Source organism: Sorex araneus, chromosome 3 (genome assembly GCF_027595985.1).
Source record: "Sorex araneus isolate mSorAra2 chromosome 3, mSorAra2.pri, whole genome shotgun sequence".
Lineage (NCBI taxonomy): Eukaryota > Metazoa > Chordata > Mammalia > Eulipotyphla > Soricidae > Sorex > Sorex araneus.
Genome location: NC_073304.1, coordinates 6,127,402 through 6,151,763, shown reverse-complemented (window position 1 = coordinate 6,151,763; position 24,362 = coordinate 6,127,402). Strand labels below are relative to the sequence as shown.

General features: G+C 55.6%; 1 protein-coding gene across 1 annotated transcript in view; it reads left to right on the top strand.

Moving 5' to 3' along the window:
• The first annotated feature begins 12,329 nt into the window (after window positions 1–12,329).
• The window catches only part of C3H14orf132 (chromosome 3 C14orf132 homolog), a 29,773-nt gene continuing 17,740 nt past the window's right edge, over window positions 12,330–24,362 (top strand). Inside the window, exons 1-2 of the mRNA XM_055130250.1 lie at window positions 12,330–12,353; window positions 18,643–19,077. Coding sequence (XP_054986225.1) covers window positions 12,330–12,353; window positions 18,643–19,077 — 459 coding nt within the window. The remainder of the gene's footprint in view (window positions 12,354–18,642; window positions 19,078–24,362) is intronic.

The window sequence follows — 24,362 nt, the reverse complement described above, 5'->3', positions numbered from 1 at the left end:
TCAGCTCTCTAGCCTCATCGGGCAGGCCTGGCCTGGGCTCACCTCTGGGCAGTCACTGGGCCCAGCGTGGTGAGGTAGCCTGGGGGGGCCTCCCTGTGCCACGAAGGAAAGCAGTTCCGATACGGTAAGCCACGAGGGTGGGCACAGACTTGGGCACCTCCCCTGTGGGCGAGTTCCTGGAGGAGGGGGTGTCTGTGTGGACTGGGGGGCAGGAGGGGGCTGCAGGCAGGCGGGGCGGAGATGATGGGGTCGGGGAGGATGTTTGGGGCAGGAAGGAAGCCGTGGACCAAGGTGGACCAAGGCCCGGGAGGGAAGGACCAGGCCTGGTTCAGATTCGCTGGGTGGTCGGCGTGGTCAGAGCAGAGAAGCGGGGGCGGGAAGGGGCACGGGGGAATCTGAGCAGGGGGGAGCCCATGGGAAGGAAGAGGCGTGCTGAGTCAGTCTGCAGCCTGTGTTCTGATGGAGGATCCGGCAGCTTCTGGGGGTCGGGGAGGGGCTGATTTGAGAAGAATCCTCACCCTCCTGTAACTGGTGACTTACACCCCCAAATGGAGGTCCCAGTGGAGAGAAGTTAAGAAGTTAAGTTAGGCTGATGCGTAACGTGGCTGGCCTGGGCTTCAAGAAGGTCCCCAGGGGGCCGGAGCGATAGCACAGCGGGTAGGGCGTTCGCCTTGCAAGCGGCCGACCCGGGTTCAATCCCCGGCATCCCATATGGTCCCCCAAGCACCGCCAGGAGTAATTCCTGAGTGCAAAGCCAGGAGTAACCCCTGAGCATCGCTGGGTGTGACCCAAAAAGAAAATAAAAAAGAAGGTCCCCTAGGCTGGAGTGATAGTACGGTGGGGAGGGCATTTGCCTTGCACACGGCTGACCTGGGTTCAATTCCCAGCATCCCATATGGTTCCCCGAGCACTGCCAGGAGCAATTCCTGAGTGCATGAGTCAGGAGTAAAACCTGTGAGTGCATCGCTGGGTGTGACCCAAAAACCAAAAAAGAAAAAAATAAAAGAAAGTGCCCTAGGACAGGTCTGACTACAGGAAGTAGGGGCGTGAGGGGGGGTGACAGCAGCCAGAAGCTGAGCTCACCGCAGATTCCGCTGCTGAGCTGGGGGCTCTCGGGGAGTCAACAGAGACCAATGTGCAGACACAGGAGACGTGTGTGCAGATACGGGAGATGGGCGTGCACACACAGAGACGGACGTGCACGGGGGAGATGAGCGTGCAGGCACAAATGAGTGTGCACACACAGGAGATGGGCATGCACACAGTATACAGGCATGCAGACACAGGAGAGAGTGAGCACACAGGAGATGTATGCATACAGGAGACAAGTGTGCACATGGGAGATGAGTGTGCAGACACAGGAGATGAATGTGCACACAGGAGACATGCATGTACACAGGGGATGGGTGCGCACACAAGACACAGGCATGCACACAGGGGGCTAGCATGCACACACAGGAGGTGAGTGATGAGCATGTAAACACAGGAGATGGTGTGCACACGAGAGATAGGCATGCACACAGGAGATTGGCGTGTACACACAGAAGACGAGTGTGCAGACACAGATGATGAGTGTGCAGACACAGACGAGTGTGCAGACACAGACGAGTGTGCAGACACAGGAGGTGGCATGCCAACACCAGCAGCCGTGGATGGCCACAGGAGATCAAGAAGGGCTCAGAAAACTGCCCCATGTGGGCCTGAGCCTCCGGACCACGCGCCCCCTCTCCTACCCTGCTGGATGTTTCTGGGAGGCGTCAGGTAGGGGCTGCCTGGTGGCAACGCAGGAGAAGCACCGTCCCGCCCCGCCCCTGCAAGCCCAGGGCCAGCTCCCTCTCAGCGCAATCAAAGTTTTAATTAAAATGAGTTCTCAGGGCTCCAGAGGCGGCAGCAACAAAGGAAGCAGAAACCGCAATCACCTTCTGGGGACCGCGCGCGCGGGGCTCTGGAAGTTTCCTATGGCTCAGGCGCTCTGGAAGCTAGCGGGGGGAGGGGGGGTCTGCTGGGGTTTGGGGTGGGGGCGGGCCCCTTTTCCAGGCTGGGGCACCACTGCACTGCTTTTTTTTTTCTTTTTGGGTCACACCTGGCGATGCACAGGGGTTACTCCTGGCTCATACACTCAGGAATCACCCCTGGCGGTGCTCAGGGGACCCTATGGGATGCTGGGAATCGAACCCGGGTTGGCCGTGTACAAGGCAAACACCCTCCCTTCTGTGCTATTACTCCAGCCCCCGCTGCCCTGCTCTTTCTCTCTCTCTGGTCTGGGTGCGTGTGGAGCAGGCTGCCCCCCCCCCGAGTACACCGCCCCCCCGCCCCTGCACGCAGCTGAATTTGCAAGATTCATCTGCAGATCTCCTTGGAAAACTGGGTACTTTGGCGGGGAGGTATAACCATCAACCTAGTTGCAGTACCTCCCCTGTCCCCTCTGCTCACCTATCCTCAAAGTGGCCCTACTTCGAAGACCCCAGAGCCTGGTGGGGGGGGGTGTGGCTGCTCCATGCCCCACATCCAGCCAGCATCAGGGGTGAGTTTTGAGGCTTTAGAATGGGCGCAGCACAGAGACTGCAGATTCTCTGGTCACTGCATGGTAGAGAGAGCAAGAGCAGTAGCACAGCAGGGAAGGGGGCTGGCCTTGCATGCTGCCCACCGGGGTTCGATCCGGCTCCCCAGAAGTGCTTCCCGAGACAAAGCCAGGAGTGATCCCTGAGCACTACTGGGTGTGGCCGGGACTCCTTCCCCAAAAGCAACAATTAAAACAAAACCAAGACTGGAGAGATAGTGAATGGGGTGACGGCATTTGCCTTGCATGCAGCCGACCCAGTTCAACCCCTGGCACCGCATATGGTGCCCCAAGTACTGCCAGAAGCGACCCCTGAGCACTGAGCCAGGAGCAGTTCCTGTGTGCCCAGTGCCACTCCCCAAAGCAAAAGTAAAGCCATGTAGTTGCTTTTAACCTGTGCCATTTCGTCTAATGCGACCCAAATGCTGTCCTTCCGTCAGGGATCCACGACAGGGTGCATGACACTTTTATACCGAGCCTTGAACCCTTGAGTACTTTGCACTCCCACAGGCCATGTACCAAGGGCCCCAGAGTCCAGGGGGATGGGCCGGGGCGGCCGCACCAGGTTCGTGCTCTGCCAAGGGTGGGAGCAAGCTGGCCTCGGTGCATTTCTCTCCCCGGAGCTACAGCCCAGCAGGGGTCATCAGAGTCACATCCAGGCCTGTCCTAGGGCGCCTGCTCTGCCACCGTCAGTGGTGCCAGGAGGCGGGTGGGAGGGGCTGTCTCTGGTGTACTGGCGTGGCCCTGGCTTGGAAAAGTATTTTCAGAAGTCTCGGGCCAATACCAGCGCGTGCTCCGCCGAGACTCGACCCGGGTGGCCACACTTTTGATCAACCAGATGTTGCTGATCAACCAGAACCCAGAGCCTAACTAGACTACTTCCGGTCCCAGAAACTACTTGTAACCATGTCTCTAGACTGAACTAAGCCATAGCCCCACGCCAGCAGAGGACTGGAAATATCCTTTTTTCTCGTAGGGCGGTGTGGAGTCAGCCATAAGATGAGGACTATTCATTAAGCAGGTACGAACTTGGTGGCGCGGGAAGGAGGGAAGAAAAACTCTATGTACTTGAAACAACGGGACTTCATATCTCTCCAGTTTCAGCAATGGAAAACTAATTATCAAATGCTGCATGGGCAGTAGGGCTGTCTTTCTTGGGGGAAAACTCCAACAATAGTGAATGTTGTGTTGAAATATGGAATGTAATCAAGGTAAAGTGAAAACGAAGTGAAATTTATCAACTAAGCAGGCAGGGATGGGGGGTTGGGGGTGGGGGGTGGGAGGTATACTGGGTCTTTGGTGGTGGAATATGGGCACAGGTGAAGGCATGGGTGTTTGAGCATTGTATAACTGAGACATAACCTGAGAACTTTGTAACTTTCCACATGGTGATTCAATAAAAAATAAATAAAATTTTTTTAAAAAAAGTATTTTCAGAGGCCCTCCTGCCGCTGCCGAGATGTGATCCCGGGGCTGTGATCCGCAGCTGCACGAGTATGAATCCAGACCCAGCTAAACCACTTTCGACATGGGCAGCTACTGGCAGAATGTCTCCAGCCTGAGAACTAAGCCGAGACCCCGTGCCCGCCCAGGAGGGGAAAGGTATTTCTCTCTCTCGCCTCTCCCTTCCTGGGGCTGAAGGGCGTGGGGACGCCATATTATGACGACCACAGATGGGGTTTAGAAGCTTGCAATGATCCAATATCCGGAAGAAATCTCCCTGGACTTAGTTGCTAAAGTACAGAAATCCAAAACTTCGTGGCCACATTAGCGGCCTCGTGACCTCATTTTTCTTCACAACAGGTCTGACTCTAGTGGGGTGCTCCTAACAATAATGGTGAGGTTTGTGTTGAAATATTGAATGTAACCAAAGTAAATAGAAAGTAAAGTGAAATTTATCAGTTACAAGGCGGGGTGGGGGGGCGCGGGGGTGGGCGGGATGGGAGGTGTACTGTGGGTTTTTTTTTTTTTGGTGGTGGGATATGGGTACAGGTGAAGGGATGGTTGTTTCAGCATTGTATGACTAAGACTTAAGCCTGAAAGCATTGTAATTTTCCACATGGTGATTCAATAAAATAAAATTCTTATTTAAAAAAAAAAGTATTTTCAGAGGCTGCTTTTTTTAAAGACATTTTTGGAGGGTGCCAGGCGATCCCATACCCGAGGTGCAGTGCTCGGGGCATCATATGTGGTGCCGGGGGTTCGAACCCAAGTCAGCTGGGTTCAAGACAGGCGCCCCCACCCACTGCGCTGTCTCTCCCCCAGCCCAGGAACCTCGCTCTGGGCTCCCGTTTATTCCACTGCTGCATCCAGGCCTCCCGGCCTGAGGAGAAAAACGTGAGCCCGGAAGGAGAGCGCTAATGCCTCTGCATGAGCCCACCTCCAGTATCAGCCCCGGGCGGGACTCACTGGTGGGGAGCAGGTGAGGTCAGGGGGCCCCCAGAGAGACGCGCTACCTCCTCCATCCTCCTACTAATCCCATCCGCTCATTTCTTCAACGAATAAACGCTGGTTCGTCTCATTAGCTTATTCAGGCAGGAGCTGTTCTGGAGCTTGGCGGAGGGTAGGTCTCTGCGGGAGAAACTAGACTCCCTCCTGCTCGCTCCGGCAGCCCTCCCGCCCTCCCTCCCCCCGGCAGAGACCGGTGCTGAGTGTGCTCCCCATGGGAACCCGGATCCGCGGGAGCTGGAGAGCCGTGTCTGCGCTCTGTCCGTGGCTCAAGGCACTGCCAAGGCACCAGGGGCTGCTGGGTGCCCGGCTGAAGCCCCCTCGGGGCCCCAGGGGAGTGAAGGCACCCCTGCTCACTTGCCCAACGCCATGCAGAGAGCAAGGGACGGAGGCAAGAAGCTAAGATCATCCTTTTATTTTTGGGGGGTCACACAGGTGTTACTCCTGGCTCTGCACTCAGGAATTACTCCTGGTGGTATTTGGGGGACCATATGGGATGCTGGGAATTGAACCCGCGTCAGCCGCATGCAAGGCAAACGCCCTTCCCTCTGTACTATCTCGACCAAGCCCATCTTGTCCCAAGGAGGCTTCCTGACCAAACTCACTGTGGAGAGAGCAGCCCACCTCCCCATCTCATTTTGGGGCGTCACATCCGGCAGTGTACAGGGGTTACTCCTGGCTTTGCACTCAGGAATCACTCCTGGCGGTGCTCAGAGGACCATATGGTATGCTGGGAATCAAATTCAGGTTGGCCGTGTGCAAGGCAAACGCCCTACTGGCTGTACTATCGCTCCAGCCCCCTCCCCATTTTTGACATGGGGACTCCGCCCAGCTGTGTCCACCCCCATTCTCTAGGCACACATAGTAGGTGCTCAGGAACTCACAGTGAAGGCAGGGACTGGACACATAGATGCATGGTCTGGATTGGAAGGGTAGGACATGGAGGGAACGGACCCACCAACAGGCCAATGAGTAAATGGATGGATGGATGGAGGGCGGGGCACGGAGGGACAGGACCCAGCGACAGGCCAATGAGTGAATGGATGGATGGAGGGCGGGGCATAGAGGGAAAGGACCCAGCGACAGGCCAATGAGTGAACAGATGCACGTAGGGCAGGCACCAGAGCACGGAGGACTCGGGGGCAGGGGGGTGGGTGTCGGTGTCCTGTATCAGGGTCGCCTTCGGTTCTTCCCTGGTTACTGGGGGTTTTGTTTTGTCTTGCTTTATTTGCGGGCCCAACTGGGTGGTGCTCAGGACTTTCTCTTGGCTCTGTGCTCAGGGATCACTCCTGGTCACTCAGGAGACCATGTAGGATGCCAGGAATAGAGCCAGGGCTGGCCGTGCTCTCCCCGCAGTGCTCCCCCTCCAGCTCTGAGCCAGGGTCTTCACCGCCCCGAGCCTGTCTCCCGGGGCTCTGCTGCAACAGTATGGGGGTGGGGTGGGGGGGGCCAGGGGAAGGGAGGGGAGAGGAGGGCCGCTCACCTGGAGCTGCGCTGCCTTGTTCTCTGCCAACACTCCACAGACAGCCAATGAACTGCAGTTTCTGAGCAGAACTCCCCAGAGACGTGGAGGAGGGGAGGGCCAGGGCTGGGGAGGGGAGGGCCTCGGGTGCCCATCCTCGGAGAGAGACAGAGACAGAGACAGAGGCAGAGGCAGAGACAGAGGCAGAGACAGGTGGAGGCAGAGGCATGCAAAGGGAGGAGGCGAGCACTGTTTGGGGAGCCGTTCAGCCCTCCCTGCAGCCCGCCCCTCCCGAGAGTGCGCCTGCAGGAACCTCTCTAACAAGGAGCCCCAGATACCGATGGTGCAGGAGGAGTGGGGAAATCTGGGTTCTGGGGGTGTGGGGTGAATCTCTGGGTGCCAGCGGACGGAGTGCAGGGGGTTCGCAGGACAGCAGGATTTCTGCGTCTTCCCCCCCTCCCCGCTTCTCACCCGGCCCCTGCGAGGTCAGCTGCAGGAGCCCCGGGCCCCCTCCCGAGGTCTCAGAGAGTCTTGAGTGATGAATGGACGAGGCGCCGGTGACTTCTTGACCCCAGGAGGAGGCGATGGCCCCCGGCTCTCTCCCACTGGCTCCCAGATGGCGCTGCGGGGCCGGGCCCGGCTGCCCTGCTGTGGCCTGCGCGGGGACAGAGCGTTCCTGCCACAGCCCCAAGCTCTGCAGGGCACATGAATGATGGATCCAGCGCTCGGTCAAGCGCTACCTGGGGACTGTCACTGAGCCACTTCCTGGAGCAGCATTGTGCCAAGGCGCAGCCTTGCCTGGCCCCCGGACTCACAGGCAGGGGGAGAATATGCAGGTGACCCTACCTGAGCGGGCTGGGGTCGGGGGGTGGGGGGGGTCCTCATACCGCCTGGTCTGATGGACAGGGCCAGAGGCTAGAGTAGGGATCAGGCAGAGTCTTGGGGTCTCGATGCTTCAGAGGTGCGAGGCAGGGGCTGGAGCGATAGCACAGCGGGTAGGGCTTTTGCCTTGCACGCGGCCGACCCAGGTTCGATTCCCAGCATCCCCTATGGTCCCCTGAGCACCTCCAGGAGTGATTCCTGAGTGCAGAGCCAGGAGTAGCCCCTGTGCATCACCAGGTGTGACCCGAAAAGCAAAAAACAAACAAACAAAACAGAGGTGCGAGGCATAGAGCCGTGTGTGTGTGTGTGTGTGTGTGTGTGTGTGTGTACCCTCACTGTCTCCTCGGCCACCTGGGCCCTGACCCATGCTGAGAGCATCCCCCACTCAAGGATGGACGGACACGATTTCACTGTGTTCAGGCTGCTCTGGGCACAAAGGGGAGGGGTACAATTAGGACAGCTGTTAAGGTGCTCACCTGGGACCCCAGATAGCCCCCTGAGTCTGAAAGAGGACGTCTGTTTCCCCTGGCCAGCTGCTCTGAGCAGCCCCAGTTTTCAGTGCCCCCTTTTCTGTATTTGTAACATTCCTTTGAATTCCTGGGCTCTCGGATAAACAGGAAGTTAATGATTATCCAAATCATAGATTCTGCCCCAGGCCTTAGGTTCATGGAGATTAAGAGATAATGGCTATTTCCCTTGTATGGACTAGAGAAGGGATCACTAAGTCAATGATGGTTGGAGGGATCATTCGGGATGGGAGATGTGTGCTGGAAGTAGATAAAGGACCAAACGTGATTAGCCTCTCAGTATCTGTATTGCAAACCATAGTGCCCAAAAGTAGAGAGAGAGTATGGGGGAAGTTGTCTGCCATAAAGGCAGAGGGAGGAGTGGGATGGGGGTGGTGGGAGGGATACTGGGGACATGGGTGGTGGAGAATGTGCACTGGTGGAGGGATGGGTGTTCGATCATTGTCTGACTGAAACTCAAACATGGAAGCTGTGTCTCATGGTGATTCAATGAGAGAGAGAGAAGTGAAGAGAGAGAGAGAGAGAGAGAGAGAGAGAGAGAGAGAGAGAGAGAGAGAGAGAATGTGTTAGGCCACCTGGGCTCTTGGTTTGCTCTTAGGTGTTGGGGTCCAGAGTGACCCCAGGAGGAAAGGGCTGCACAAGAGGCAGTGCGGTGCTGGTGCCCCGGGTCATTCAGTGAGGGACTGAAGCTCAACCTTGTGCCAGGAACCAAAAGTAGACTAAACCTAAGAGCGGAAAGATGAGCCTCCTGGGGAAAAGAGGAAGGCCCCAGTCTCAGGCTAGGAAAGGTTGCTCAGGACTCAGAGCAGGAACCATGGAAGGAGAAAGACCAGTAGGAATGTAGCAAAACTAAGACGGTTCTGTTGAACCAAGTGCCCGAGAACAGACAACTGGATAAAGGAACGGGGATACATCTACACAACATAATACTACACAGCTGTTAGGAAAAACAACGTTGTGAAATTTGCTTACACATGGATGGACATGGAGAGTATCATGCTGAGTGAAATGAGTCAGAGGGAGAGGGACCGACACCGAAGGATAGCACTCACTTTTCCAATATTAAAAAAAAAAAACCCACATAGGATGGGAATGATACCCAAAGACAGGAGAAACAAGGGCCAGGAGGTTAGTCCATGGTTGGAAACTTGCCACAAAGGGGAGGGGGAGAGCAGTTAGGGCAGAGAAGGGACCACTGTGGGAGGGACAGTTGGACACGGTCACTCTGGACAAGAACTGACTGATGAAAGAAAGTAAAGTGAGATGCATGACACTCTTTTAGTACCTGTACTGCAAACCATAAATAATGCCAAAAAGGAGAGAGAGAGATAAAGAGAGAGAGATAGAGATGTACTTTCATAGAAGCAGGCTTGGGGGGGAGGGCATGTAGAAGAGGGGGGTTGTCTGGGGACGTTGGTGGCAAGAAATGTGCACTGGTGAAGGTACAGGTGCTGGAACATCTTATGACTGAAACTCAATCATGAACAGGCTTGCAACTGTGTATCTCACAGTGATTCAATAAATTTTTAAAAAAATTTTTATTTAGTTGTTTTCAGGTTACCCCTAAGTAGGTTTCCTCCTGGCTCTGTGCTCAGGGGTCACCCCTGGCAATGCTCAGGTATGTGGTGCTGGGGATCGAACCCAGGTCAGCTGCATGCAAGGAAAGAGCCCTGCCCTGCATATTATGTCTCCAGCTTGGTTTCTTACTGACACTACAAGACAATGAAAAATGCCACAGGTCGGGCGGGGGGGGGCGTGGGGGGGTGCAGTATCTGTCTCTGCCATAAGGTTGGGTTTCAAAACACAGAAAGAACTCTGAGCATGAGGTCATAAAAAAGGACCGTCGGTGCAGTGTTTCCAAGACTGGGACAGTCCCTTTGTCCACTGCAAGGTTGAGGCCACAGCAGCCTGAGGACCGGTCAAAGGGAGTCATGGGGCCAGCCGGGGAGCAGCCCACAGGCAGACTCAGTCCTCACAGCAAGCACCCCGTCTACACAGCCCAGGAGGAACTGTAAACTAGTAAGAACACAGACGAAGGGAGGGTCACAGATCAGTGGGCACAGACTGAGCCATAAAATCCTCTGTGGCTGGTCCCCAGAGCACACTTGTCTACAAGCCCAAACAAACTGACTTTGGGGGAGTAGGGCAAAATGAGGAATAATCTTGATCACTCGGCCTTTCGGTGGGGGCTAAGGAGGGTCAACTGAGGACAAACTGTCCCTGTCTTCAGGCTGTGAGACAGACAGTTGTCCTTGTCTGTTGGATATTAACCCGAAGTGTTTTAGGCTTCATCAGTGAATTGCCCCCTTTTTTTCTCCCCCCAGGGAAGTTTACAGTGCTCTTGTGAGCGCCCCTAGCCCCCTGAGTTTATCTTTAACCTTCCCTTTGTGCTTTACCTCATTGTCACAATCCCCCAAGTCGAGTCTCGGTTACTTGTAGGTCAAATTTTCTCACCAGAAGATTTTGTATTTGTAGTGAATAATACAAATACTCAGGACTTTGTATTTGTAGTGAATTACTTGCTCTTCTATTTTCCCAAATGCCTTTTCATCTTTTACTATAGAGCAATGCTCTTTACTTAAGCACAGAAAGACCTTTAATGCTGTGCTCCTAATATCTGGGAGTTGATTGACTCTGAAATATATCTACTCCGGGGCATCTGTCATAATTAATTGACTCGGACTTCAGTTGCTGCAGTTCCTAACACCCAACAAAGGGAAGTCCTGCCCATGGGATCTGGCTGAACCCAGGGCGAGTGGCAAAGCTACCCTAGAATCGAAATGGGACAGTCTAGAAAGCATAAAAGCACTGTCTTGATGCAAGCTGTTATGACTTAAGAGATAGGACCCCCATGGGGAAGGACAAGCTGGGCCGCCCTGAGGACTTAGTCTGGGATTTACAATCAAAGCCTTGCTTGCCCTCAGAGCCCAGAGAACTAAGTTTTGGAATCTACATTTCTTTCTGTAGCACTGTCGCACTGTCGTCCCCTTGTTCATCTATTTGCTCGAATGGCCATCAGTAATGTCTCCATTGTGAGATTTGTTGTTACTGCTTTTGGCATATCAAATACACCACGGGGAGCTTGCCAGGCTCTGCTGTGTGGGCGGGATATTCTCGATAGCTTGCTGGGCTCTTCCAGAGGGATGGTGGAATCGAACCCGGGTATCTCTTACTGTATTTATCCAAATAACAATCATCTTCATCATCATCATCATCATCATCATCCTGTTGATCGTCCAATTTCTCAAGCGGTCTCAGTAACGTCTCCATTCGTCCTAGCCCTGAGATTATAGAAACCTCTCTTTACTCATCCTTTCCAATGGTGCCGCATGGGAGGCTCTTTCAGGGTCAGGGGAACGACCCAGCATTGTTACTGGTTTTGGCATATGAATATGCCATGGGGAGTTTGCCAGGCTCTCTCATAGGGGCAGGAAACTATTGGTAGCTTGCCAGGCTCTCCCAGAGGGAGAAATAGGCTATAAAATGTTGGGAACTTGGTTTTAAAGTCTCTGAATGTTACAGGCCATTGGTGGGATTACACGGCGCTGGGGGCAGTCCCTGGGTGTGACCGCCTAGCTACTGGAAAATGGGGAATCCAGGCGGAAGAGGCCCAGTCCCGATCCGAGCAGGCTTGGAGGTCTCAGCCCCAGGTCCCACATACCTGGGTTCCTCTACCGGTACCTTCATGCGTGACGCTCATCTGAACGTGTGGAGAGGGGCCTTGAGCATGGCTGTGGCTAAGCTCCGGAGGTCTTCAACGGCGGGGGCTCTGCTCAGGGCAGGGAGGGAAACTGGAGCCCACCCCTCCGAGGGGCCCCGGGGAAGACAGCCAGGTGCGGGGGCAAGAGGCTTTCTGCATCGCTCTCTTCCGGGAGCTTGGTTTTAAAGTCTCTGGGTGGTGGCCGTTGGTGGGATTACACGGCACTGGGGCAGTCCCTGGGTATGACCTCCTAGCTACTGGAAGATGGGGAATCCGGGCAGAAAACACTTAGTCCCTATAAGTAATAAGTCCTGATATTATTACCTGATAAGTAATAATAAACAATTAGTAAACTTAATTGTTTAATAAGTACAACTAAAGGGAAAGAGAAAAGCAATATAGATGTTCCTGGGAGACAGAGTGTCTCCTTGAGTTAATCCCCCAAGAGAACTGCCTCCGCCAAAACACTTTACCTCTGTAAATGATCAGTCACACCTATGTGCAGTCCTATACCTCGAACCCCTTCAGATGTTCTATAAATACGCTAGCAGCTGTGCATTAAACAGGCCATTTTCACCATCAGTCTGTGGTCCACCATCTTTTGATTCCTCTTCTGGGGAGGACGGGGAGGCGGCTCTCGGCCACTGAACACATGTGTTGTGTATGCACCCAATTTTGAACTCATACTCGTCTAATATTGATCTTTGGCCTGGTTTCACTTTCACAAAGGAAATACACGAATGGTCAGGAATGAATAACCAGCAGCAGCGAAACGTGAGTTGAAACCACAGTAAAAACACAGTTGGAAGGACCAGAGAGACAGCATAAGGTGAGGTGTGAGAGGTAAGGCTTTTGCCTTACATGCCGCCAGCCCCAAATTGATCTCATCACCACATATGATTCCCCCAGCACTACCGGGACAAAGAGCCAGGGGTAAGCCCTGAGAACTGCTAGGTGTGCCCCCAAACAAAAAGAAACTGACCAACAGACCCCCAACCTCTGCACCTTGCAAGGACTAGCATGGTTTCAAAGAAAACGCAATGAAAAGGCCAAATGTGGGTGGGAATGTGAAGGCACAGGAATGCCTGTTTGGAAGGCAAAGAAACGTTTGCTTGATAAAACAACTTAGCCGTTACTAGTCAACACACCTCAGTGCATCCACTCCAGGTTTTTGTCCAAGAAAATGGAAACAGTTTGACAAAGACTCAGACACCAACATTCACAGTGACTTTGCATGCAAAAGCTACAGAGTCCATCACAGGAGAAACGGTGGTGCCCGCCTTAGAACAGAACTCCAGTCGTGGGTAAACACAGAGCGATCGTCCAAACAGCAGCTGGAGACAGAAGCTGGAGAGAATATTTCCTCCGCGAGTCTGTTTGCAGAAAAACCCTGAAGAGACAAGTGTCAGGGTCTGAAACCTCACAGGAGGCGGCATCCGGAAACTGGTGGGCAGTGGAGGAGGACCCCAGAGGGACAGGATGGTGGGCAGGGTGGAACATCTGAGATCTAAGTTTAGACTTGTTTTCATGGGCACACAAGGATCTCTCGTGGGTCTGTCTGTATCCAGTGGGTCGCTGATGGAAATGACCCCTGACCAGGAGAATGGATGGGGAAATAGCTCAGTGCAAGCTTTGGGGGCCTCAGGGTTACCTTCTTGGGGCTTTCTTGTCACCCTGAGGACTCAGAAAATAAAGATAACAGAGCACAGACCGCTGTCCTGGGCTTGTCTCTTTCTTTAGCCCTGAGTCCTAGATGGGCTGAGGGGCCCCTGCAGCCAAGACTGGGGTTGCATCCCCCTTTTCAGGTGAGAGGCGAGCTCTGAGGTGCAGGTTGAGCCCTGCTGAGCTCCTGGGCATCCCCCAAACTCATCCAGGCTTGCCCTGTACTCGCATGGGTTCATCCCACTGAACCCTGGGGGTCCTGATGCCTACAGTAAGGCAAGGAGACTCTTGACAAATGGGGCAGGGCCAAGTAAAGCAGTTCTAGCTGCAGATGGCATGACTCGCCACAAAGAAAATCCTAAAGGTTGGGGCTGGAGGGATACTCCAGCGAGGAGGGCATTTGCCTTGCATGCAGCCGAACCCGGTTCAATCCCAGTCATCCCGTATGATGCCCTGAGCCTGCCACGAGTGATCCCTGAGCCCAGAGCCAGCCCTGAGCACAGCGGGTGTGACCCCAAAATCCAAACCAAGAAATTTCAAAGGAAAAGGTGTGATGGGTTGAGGATGGGAGGGAACCCAAGAATGAGGAAGTTCTAGGTCACAGGAGGCAAATCGTCGATCCTTCTATATACTGGCAGCAAAAGGTGGACAAACCCTGCGATGCTCAGGGTTATTCCTGGCTTTGCACTCAGGAATCACACTGGGTGGTGCTCGGGGGACCCTATGGGATTCGAGGAATCGAACTCAGGGTCAGGCTCCTGGAAGGCAAGCAAACACCCTATCTGCTGTACTTCATTCTGGTCCTAACACCAAAATGAAAAGTACCAATTACATCATGTAGAAAAAAACACTTCAGAAGTTGTCTGGCAGTGGCATCAGTGAGGAGACGAGGACACTTGGAACAGAATGCCACGCCCCTCTTCAACGTACAGAAAAGGTTGGGTATTGACATAGACCAGTGAGTAACAATCCAGAGCGCTGACCAGCCCCGCAAGACCCCAAGTCGATGCCAGGCTTCTGGAAAAGAATGGATGGCATGCATGCATGGGATTGTTGTCGCGGGAGCAGAGAAGGGGTACAAGATAGACTATGATGATGTCATCTAAGGTCTGCTTTGGCAGAAGACAATCCATCCCCTGCATGCCATCAGGAAGCAGGGCTGAGGCTCCCCTTGAGCAGACCTTGGGGGACCCTGCGCTTCTCCCTACTGCAGAGCTGAGCCACTGAGAAATGTCTTTGTGCAAGAGTCTGAAAGTAAAAAATTGCTCCATCATAAAACAAAAACAAAACAAAAAAACTGCAGGATAGGAAAGATATCTCAGTGGGCTGAGTGGGTGCTTTGAAAACAGCAGGCATGCGCGGAGCACAGAGCCAGGAGTAGCCCCTCAGGCGTGTCCCTAAAATCAAAACAAAACCAAATAGACAAACATAAAGCATTTGAGTGCAAGTTTAACAAAACATGTCCAGGATTTCTAGGCTGCAAACTACACAGCCACTATTTAAAGAGGGAAAAAAAAAAGATGGGAAGAGTCTATAATGACGGAGACAAACTGTGTGTGTGATTCAGAAGCCTCAACACCTCAACAAGGGAAAGAGTCCCCTGGTTTGCTACACTGGCTTAATATGATTCTATGAAGAGGATATTTTTCATACCCAGTCAATATTATTCTATAATGTAGAATGGCAAATCGGAGGTAGTTTAGTCCCATTTTTTGGAAAAGAAGAAATTAAGTGGTGGACGTCTACTCAGTTTCCAGGGCAATCAAGATTGTATCAGAATGCCAACAGGCAGACCTGAATCACTGGCGCAGAGAAATGCCAATGACCCTCACAAACACTTCTAGCTAATTTTGGCCAAGGTGGAAAAACAATCCAGTGGTGGAGAAATGATCTTTTCAGCCAACAGCCCATCAGCAGAATATGAACTTCTACCTAAGGCCCACACTGCGTATAAAAATGAGCTCAAATGAACCACAGGCATTGCCATTTAGCGAAACATAAAACTGCAGGTATTTTAGAAAAAAACGGGAGAAAATTTCCAAGAACTTGAGCTCGGTGAAGTTCCTAGACTAGACATCAAAGTGCAAGCCATACAACTCAGATAGAGAAGGGAACACCAAGTAAAATGTGGTTGGAAGCCATGCAGGGGAAGGGTGATGCGTGCTGAATGTAGACTAGAGACTGAACACAGTGGCCACTCACACCTTTATTGCAAACCACAACATCTAATTAGAGAGAGAGAACGAAAGGGAATACCCTGCCACAGTGGCAGGGTGGGGTGGCGGGGAGATGGGATTGGGGAGGGTTGGAGGGATGCTGGGCTTATTTGTGGTAGAGAATGGGCACTGGTGAAGGGATGGGTTCTCGAACTTTGTATGAGGGAACATGAGCACAAAAATGTATAAATCTGTAACTGTACCCTCACGGTGATTCACTTATTAAAAAATAAATTTTAAAAAATGTGCAAGCCATAGGGGCCAGAGAGAGAGGATGGCGGGGAGGGTGCTTGCCTTGCTTGTGGCCAACCCAGGTTCAAACCCCGCCCCCTCCCATGTGGCCCCTGGAGCCTGAGCACAGAGCCAGGAGTAATCCCTCAGCACGGCCAGATGTGCCCCTCCCCCACAAAAAAGTGCAAGCCATTAAAGTAAGCTTTGCTAAGCCGGGCTTTGCAGAGTGTAGAGTCCCTCCAGCCGAGCAGAAGGACACCCGGCCTCCATCTCTTTGGCGTAAACAGGTTTTATGGATGAGAGCACAGGCACACAGAGGAGCTTCCTGGGCAGCATTCATGCCAGGGTGTGCCTGGAACACCTTCACAGACACCTAGAATCAGGGCTAACCAGCTCTCTGTCCTTCTGGGGCCCAGTCCAGTCCGTGCATAATATTAACCACTAAAGGGCTGGAGTGATAGCACAGTGGGTAGGGCGTTTGCCTTGCATGCAGCCGACCCGGGTTCAATTCCTCCGTCCCTCTCGGAGAGACCGGCAAGCTACTGAGAGTATCTTGCCCACACGGCAGAGCCTGGAAAGCTCCCCGTGGAGTTTTCGATATGCCAAACACAGTAACAACAAGTCTCACAATGGAGACATTACTGGTGCCCGCTCGAGCAAATCAGTGAGTAACTGGATGACAGTGACAGTGACAGAGTAACAAAGTCAGGATGACAGGGTAAGGAACAAACTAACCCCCCCAAAACAGACCAGCCCAAGGGGAACTGGGAAGCCCAGCACTGTAGGTAAAACACCTACTATTATTAATTGATTGTTAATCATTTAATTACTAAGATGGGAAAAGTAAAATTGTTTTCATGATTCATGTAAAAACAAATCAGTTACCCACGGGCTGACTTATAAGGATACGAAGAAAATATGCATGAGTATCTGATGGCCTTGGGACTCCACTGTTTTCACTCGGGGTGCCCCAGAGGGGGGCGGGTGAGAGCCCTCTCCACCCCGGGGGACCCAGCCCCGGCAGCCGACCTCCACTGCCCAGCTGCCACCACACTCCAGGCCGCTTTCTGGACTGCATGGCCGCTTTGTGGCTGTGCGACACATTATGATACACTTCCTACTCATTTTCTATACTTACCACACCATATTTGATGGAGTTAAGATAGTACACAACAAATCATAGAGAGTAATACACACATACACACACACACACACACACACACACACACACACACACATATATATATATATATATATATACACACATACCTCTCGGAGAGCCTGGCAAGCTACCGAGAGTATCCTGCCCGCACGGGCAGAGCCTGGCAAGCTACCCGTGGTGTATTCGATATGCCAAAAACAGTAATGATAGGTCTCATTCCCCTGACCCTGAAAGAGCCTCCAATCATTGGGAAAGACGAGTAAGGAGGGGCTGCTAAAATCTCAGGGCTGGGACGAATGAAGACATTATTGGTGTCCACTCAGCAAATCGACAAACAATGGGATGACAGTGATACAGTGATCTGATGGCCCTGAAGTGAGAAATGATTTATTTCAGTCAGCAGTGATGAGTTGGAAAACAATATGGCATTCTCAAAAAAACTAGAAATTGAGCTCTCACTTGAGAAAGCAATACCACTTCTGGGAATATACTCTGGGAGCTCAAAGCCACAGCAGAAATGATATCTGCAGTTGTATGTTCATTGCAGCACCATTCACAATAGCCAGAATCTGGAAATTACCTGAGAGCCCAAGAACAGACAACTGGGTAAAGAAACTATGGTACATCTACAGAATGGAATATTACACAGCTGTTAGGGAAAAAAGAAGCCATCACATTCACCTATAAATGGAGGGCCATAGAGAGTATCATGCTGGGTGAAATGAGTCAGAAGGAGAGGGACAGATATAGAATGACCGCATTCATTTGTGGGATACAAAAAAAAATAGTATTCGACTAATAGTATGCGGCCAGGGTCCAGGAGGACTTGTCCATGGTTGGAAACTTGCCACGAGTGTGGGTGGGGCAAAGGGTGGTTAGGACAGAGAAGGGACTCGTATGATAATGATTGTTGAAAATGATCGCTCTGGACAAGAACTGAGTGCTGAGAGCAGTTAACGGACATAGACGATGACCCTTCAGTCCCTCTACTGCACACATAATACCCAAAGGAGAGGGTGAGAGAGTGAGGGGGGCGAGGGAGTCCCTTTCATAGAGGCAGGGAGGGGTTGTCCAAAGGGAAACTGAGGACATGGGTGGTGGGAAGTGTGCACTGGTGAAGGGACAGTTGTTGGAACGTTGTGTGACTGAAACCCAACTATGAACAACTCTGTAACTGTGTATCTCACTGTGACTCAATTAAAAAAAAAAAAAGGGAAACGTTGACTAAAGGGAAATACACGAAACTAAGTCCAGAACTTCGCTCTTGCAGCTCTTGGAAGAACCTTCAGCCCCGCTGAGCCCCGCCCCTCAGGACGTCCGGGGTCTCTCGGGCCCAGGTCCCCCCACTTTCACCTGGAGGAGGGCTTCAGCCGGCGAAGCTGTAGGGGGCACAGGGTGCAGCCCATGGCCAACAGTAAGGGCTCACCCCCTCCCCCAGCGCCTGGGGGTCCCCACACCCCTGGACTCTGGCATCCCTGGTGCCACCGTCTCCACCCGCTGTCAGAGGCTCGAGAGGACCAGAGGCACCTGGGAAGGTCTTCGGCACCCAGGGACCGAGGCAGCCCTTCCCCCCGAGCCCTCAGACACAGGGGCCTTGTCCCCTCTTTCCTGGGCTTGGGACTCCCCTCGGCTGTGGCCTCCGCACGGTCAGGCGACTCCCGAGTGAGCCCTCGAGTCACGGTTGCGCGGGTTGCGCACGGCGCAAACCTAGAAGGCGCGTTCACAGGTCACGGGGTGTCCTCGGCGTGGCCGGGGCCGTTTCTTGCCCACTACACACGTGAGACCTGGGCAGGCTGGGGACCCTGAGCACCCACCCCAACTCTGGGCGCACCGGCCTGGAGGCCTCGGCGCGCATCTTAGTCCTGCAGCCCGGAGCGACACTCCGCGGACCCCCTGGCCGGGCGGGCCGGGATCCCCGGGCTCCGGGCAGCGGCTGGACGGCTGGACAGCGCTCTCGCCAAGGCGGCCGGGCCCGCCCCTGGGGGTGGCGCTGGGAGTGGTCACGTGGCGGGGAGCCCCTTTCCCCACCCCCAGCCGCCCCGCCCGCCCCCGCGCTCGGGGCCCTCCGCCCGGCCGCAGAGCCAGCAGCCGCGGGCGCAGCGGGGTCGGGGGCGCCGCGTTGCTGCAGCTGGGGCGGCCCCCGCCAGCCGAGCCGCCGCCGCCGCCGAGCAGCCCGGAGCGCGGCGACAGCGACAGCACCATGGACCTGTCCTTTATGGCCGCGCAGGTAAGGGGCGCCCCCTTCGCGCGCCCCCGGCCGCCGAGATTGGGGCGGTTCGAGGCTCCGCTCTGCTCCTTCCTGCCCGCCGCGGGGGGCGCGGGGCGGTGGCGCCCGCCGGGGGGACCCCCGGGCCCAGCCCTTTGTTCCAGCCCAGCTCCCACCTGGTGCGCGTTTCCGAGGCGGCGGGCGCGGCGGCTGGCTACGGAGGGTGGGGCGGGCAGCGCCCAAGGGTCCACCTGGTCCTGGCGCGTCCCCAGCCGGGCCGGGGCCAGCCGCCCCCTCCCCACCCGCCTGCCCTTCTCCCTCGGGGTTCCCGGCTCTCTCCAAAGGCTGGGGGAGCCGGGTTCGGTGCCTGCCCGGGTGGGTGCCTCGCCCCTCCTCATTTGACACCTTCCCGGGACGCCGAGTAATCCGTCCCTTACGGGTGACCCGAGGGAGCCCCGACTTCACTTTTGTCCCCTTGGCGCGGAGGCCACGGCCCCACCCCGGCCCCCGCCCCAGGAGGAGGCGCTGGGAACGGCTTTGTGCCAACCGGCCGCGGGAGCCGCTGGGCTCGTCTCCTCGGTGTCTGGGCACCATAACTCACCCGCGACACCGAACGGGACGGCCGATGACCTCCCGTGGCCTGGCCCTGGTGGGGGTGGCGGGAGGCGTGGGGCGTCCGGAGCCCGCGCGATCCTCAGGTTTCCCGGCACTGGCCCCTGTGAGACAGACAAAGGCGGTTCCACGAGGCCGCACCCCTGGTCGGCTGGCGGGTCCAGGACGGGGAATCAGCGCACCCACCCGGCCCCTTCCCCAGGGCGGCTGTTAGGAGCCCTGGAGTCCCCGCGGGCTCTGCTCCTTCGCAGGGACACTCCCCGGCTCCCCGAACTTCACCCGAAGTAACAAGCAAACCGAGACGGTCCGGGATAGTCCCCGGATGCAGGCTTGAAAGGAGGCAGGACATCCCTCCCCATCCCCAAGCCAGGCAGGGAAGCCAGAGCCCGGCTCCTGAGCACCTTTTTTACAAGTTTTCCAAAGTGCTGATGGCCCCAGGGCCTTTGCTGCCCATCCGAAGAAGTTCTAGATCCTGAGCCATCACTTCAGAGGGCAGTGAGTCCACAATTGCAAAACGCAGGGACGCACACACAGCCATAACACCTGCCTCTGTCTTCCCCCCTCCATCCCAGGGAACCCCTGGCGTCTCCATGGTTACAAGATAAATTGATCCCTGTGATCCCTGGGGTTGCCTGCAGCATCTCAGGTTGCCATGGTAACATGACAAAATAAACATAGGACTTCTCAGCACCCATCCACAGAGCCAGCCCCGACGCTGGATTTTTTTTTCCCCTTCTGTTTTTTTGTTTACTATAGTGTCATGTCGCCAGCTTCTTCTCCCCGTCCTGAGCAGGTGCGTGGGCACTGATGGCGCCTCGGGGCTGAGCCAGCCTCGGGAACAGAAATAGGAAGTGCAGGCAAAGGGGCAGTGAGCCTGAGGCGCCCCGTGCCCGAGAGGGGTCAGGCCAGGCACTGGCATGTGCGCCCTTTTCTCAGCATGAATGTTGCAGGTCTGCCAGGCGGGCACCGGTGCCCATGACGGGGATCAGGGCACACCTGGTGTGGAAAGCGGGTGTCCGGCCTGGGTCAGCATCTCCTACCAGCTGGGGTGCCCCCTTTCCGCTGCTCCCTGGGAGGAGCCTGTGTGAGGACTCACAGAGGTACTTAAAGATGGCGTGTCTCTCCTGAGAGCCCCCCCTCTCCCATGTACCCTCTGCCCCAGGGGGTCATTTGCTGTCACGCCTGAACCTTAGAGACCCACCACAGTGGTGCTCCCCGCATCCGACCTGCCCTGGTCCCAGCCCCCTATGTCAGCGGGGAGCTCAGGGGTGCCCCCAGCCGCACAGAGAACCTACCTGCGCCAAGCTTGAGTTAGCACAGGCGACAGGTGGGTGCCGGGACCCCCTGGGGGGGTGTGTGCGAAGGTTTTCCTCCTGGGTGCTTCTGGAGCACTGGAGAATCGAGGAATTGGGCCATTCCCAGCCTGGAAGGGGCCAAGAGGGGGTCAGGCAAGCAAAGGGCAGGGGGCAGAGAAGGTCCTCTGCGTGGTTCAAGTGGGTGGTAGATGGGGGCAGGTGGGGAGTGTGCCCAGAGAGACTGTGGCAGGACGGAACCAGCCTCTGGGCTGTGCGCTGCCCTCCCCACCCCAGCCCTCCTCCTCCTCCTCCTCCTCCTCCTCCTCCTCCTCCTCCTCCTCCTCCTCCTCCTCCTCCTCCTCCTCCTCCTCCTCCTCCTCCTCCTCCGGGCCTGGTGGGTGGACACTGCAGTGAACTCCCGCAGTGGACACTGGGGTGAGGGCCTGTGCAGAGGCAGACGGAAGGGAGCCCAGGGCAGTCACGTGGTCTGAGGAGCTGCAGGGTTGGGGGCCCTGGAGTTGAGGCCACGGCCAGCCTGCACATGGTGTGAACTGTGGGGCCTGAGACTTGTGGGATTCTAGAAGGATCTGTGGAATCAGGTGGTCTCAAAACCTGGTGGACTGGAAACTGGAGCAGTGGGGCGGGACAGGTGGGGTGGGCAGGACCCTGGGTGGGTGGAATTGCATGGGCCCACCTGCCTGTTTCACGGACGGTGTGAAATTATTTCAATAAAAGATCAAGAAAAAAAATGGGCTGAAGGGATAGTACAGCAGGTAGGGCATATTTCCCTTGCATGCGGCCGACCCGGGTTCGATCCTCGGCAACCCATATGGTCCCCTGAGCACTGCCAGGAGTAATTCCTGAGTAAAAAAAAAGAAAAAAAAATCAAGAAAAGGAATCAGAGAAACCAGATCCCTTGACCCTCCGCACCCCTCACCCCCTGCCCAGACCCAAGCCTCTCCCTGTTGTGAAACCGCATCCTGTCCTAGGTGCCTGGTGCCTGGAAGCCTATTCCGGCAGGGGAGTTCCCTTCCCTGAGCGTTGACGCGCCCGTTAGTGTCAGAGCCGCGGGAAGACCCTGCTGTTCGCATGTGCCCGGGTGGGGGCCCCGAGAGCCTGCCCCTCGGACAGGGTGCATGCTCTCCCCCGGCTCCGCGCCATTGTCCAAGGACAGCCAGGAGCAGCCCTGGAGCTGGGAGCCCTGAGTGGCCCCCAGCACTGGGTGGGACCCAAGAGCCGGAACAACAACAGTGCAACCAGAAAAACTTAACCATCACCAACAGTGCAGCCACCCCAAGGCCCAGCAGCAGGGATTTCTCCTCTGCTCCCTCCGGAGGCAGAAGTTCCGGTTCATGTCAGCGGGGCCATGGCAGCTGCAGGCTTTGGGGGAGGTGCCCTGCATGGCTTTCTCAGCGAGGGGGGGCGGCGGCGGCCCTGGCCTCTCCGGCCGCCGCTTGATGCACCCGGGTCACACTGGCTTAGCTCCCGCCCTTGACCGACCCTCAGACTCGCTGTCTCCAATGCAGGGCAGTCCCAGGTGGGGGCAGGGGTCCAGCGGCTTTGGGGGAGAACACCCCAAGGTCTGAAGCCCTTGGAAAGGAAGGTGCTGGACTGGTGTGAGTGGCTGCCTTCTTCCACTGGGCTTCCTGGGAGACCCACCTGCCCCCGACCTGTCCTGTCGCCTGTGAGACGGGCACAGAGTCTCATAGTACTGGGCTCCTCTGCGCCTCTTGGGAACGGGACCCCTGGAGCAGGTTTCCCTGCAGAGTCCGGGGTAGGTGGGCGGGGGGAGGGTGGAGGGTGGGTCTCTGCCATGTGATCAGTGGCAAGGTGCAAGGCAGGAAGGCTCCTGGGAGTTGGGATTGAGCAGGTTTGAGGCGTGCAGAGCTGCGGTGTAGACGGGCGCCGGGACGTTCCAGGCGGAGGGCAGGGCATGCAGAGAATGGAGTGGACTGGGGCACGGGGTGGGCGGCTGTAGACGGAGCTCCGGCTCTGCTCCTCCGGGGGACTGAGCTGCAGGCCACCATCTCCTTGTCAGGGGGCAGATGGCAAGGGCTGACCCTGAGGCCAGGGACACGGGCGAGGGCGTATGACCTCATGGGGTGAAGCCGTGCCAGCTGGGGCCTGGGGGGGCGGGGAAGGAGGCACCTGGTCTGAGCGAGGCCCTGAGTGGCAGCCGCTGGTGGGGACACCTGGGCCACAGGCAGCAGATGCTTCTGGCTTTTCAGGAAAATGGGATGTGGGGCTGGAGCGATAGCACAGCGGGGAGGGCGTTTGCCTTGCACGCAGCCGACCGGGGTTTGATTCCCAGCATCCCATATGGTCCCCCGGGCACCACCAGGGGTAATTCCTGAGTGCAGAGAGAAGAATAACCCCTGTGCATCGCCGGGTGTGACCCAAAAAGCAAAAAAAAAAAAAAGAAAATGTGATGTTTGCACACAGGCTGGGATTTTAATTCAGTAATTTGGTGTGTGTGTGTGTGTGTGTGTGGTAGAGCTTGGGCCCTGTTCTCCTGCAGGAATAACACACGCACTGCCCCTTCTGGGATTTTAATAGCTGGCCTCCAATGAAAAATGTTTACGAAATCGACCAACCATGATGGGTTTTGTTCTCAGTTACTATTCCGAGCACTTTGGGCTGGTTATTTGAGCTAGTCCGGGCACCCAGCCCTCACCTGGCTTCCTGGCCTTATAGGAAGAGAGTTTGGGACGGGCTTGGCCAGGCGGCCGGTTTCTGCTCCAGAAGCCCGTGCTGGCACTCCGGGGCTGGAGGCGTCTGGTGGTGGGATTGTGCCCGGGGGAGGCCTGACTGGCCACGTCGGCACCAGTTCCTGCCCAGTGTGGATGCTCGGATCCTGCCGGCCTCACTGAGCCGCCGTTGGGCTTCCTGGGAGACCCACCTGCCCCCCACCCAGCTGAGGCTGGCTCCTGCGCCCCAGGTTTTTGAGGGTCTGTGGTTCCCAGGCTGACGTGATCTTAGACGTCATGAGCAAAGGAGCGGTCAGAGGTCAGCCCCCATCTCTACTTGGGGTCTCGGTCCTTGTCTTTCTTTCCAGAAAAGAGCTTTGGGAGAAGACAGTGATGCCAAGTCACTTTGTTAAGGAGAGAGAGAGAGAGAGAGAGAGAGACAGAGACAGAGACAGAGACAGAGACAGAGACAGAGACAGAGAGAGACAGAGAGAGACAGAGAGAGAGAAAAAAGAGGTCCTGGAAGTAAAGGGAGATTTCACCGCCATGGAGATACACACCAACAGATTCAGGGTGGAGACCTGTGATGTCCAGTGGAGCAGTGACAGGCCCAGGGTGGGGGTGAGGGCAGATCCTGAGTGGTGTGCTTTGGGAAGCAAGTGGACTGTACAGGATTTTTTTTTTCCCCAAGCAGCCTTGGGTTGGTTGAAGG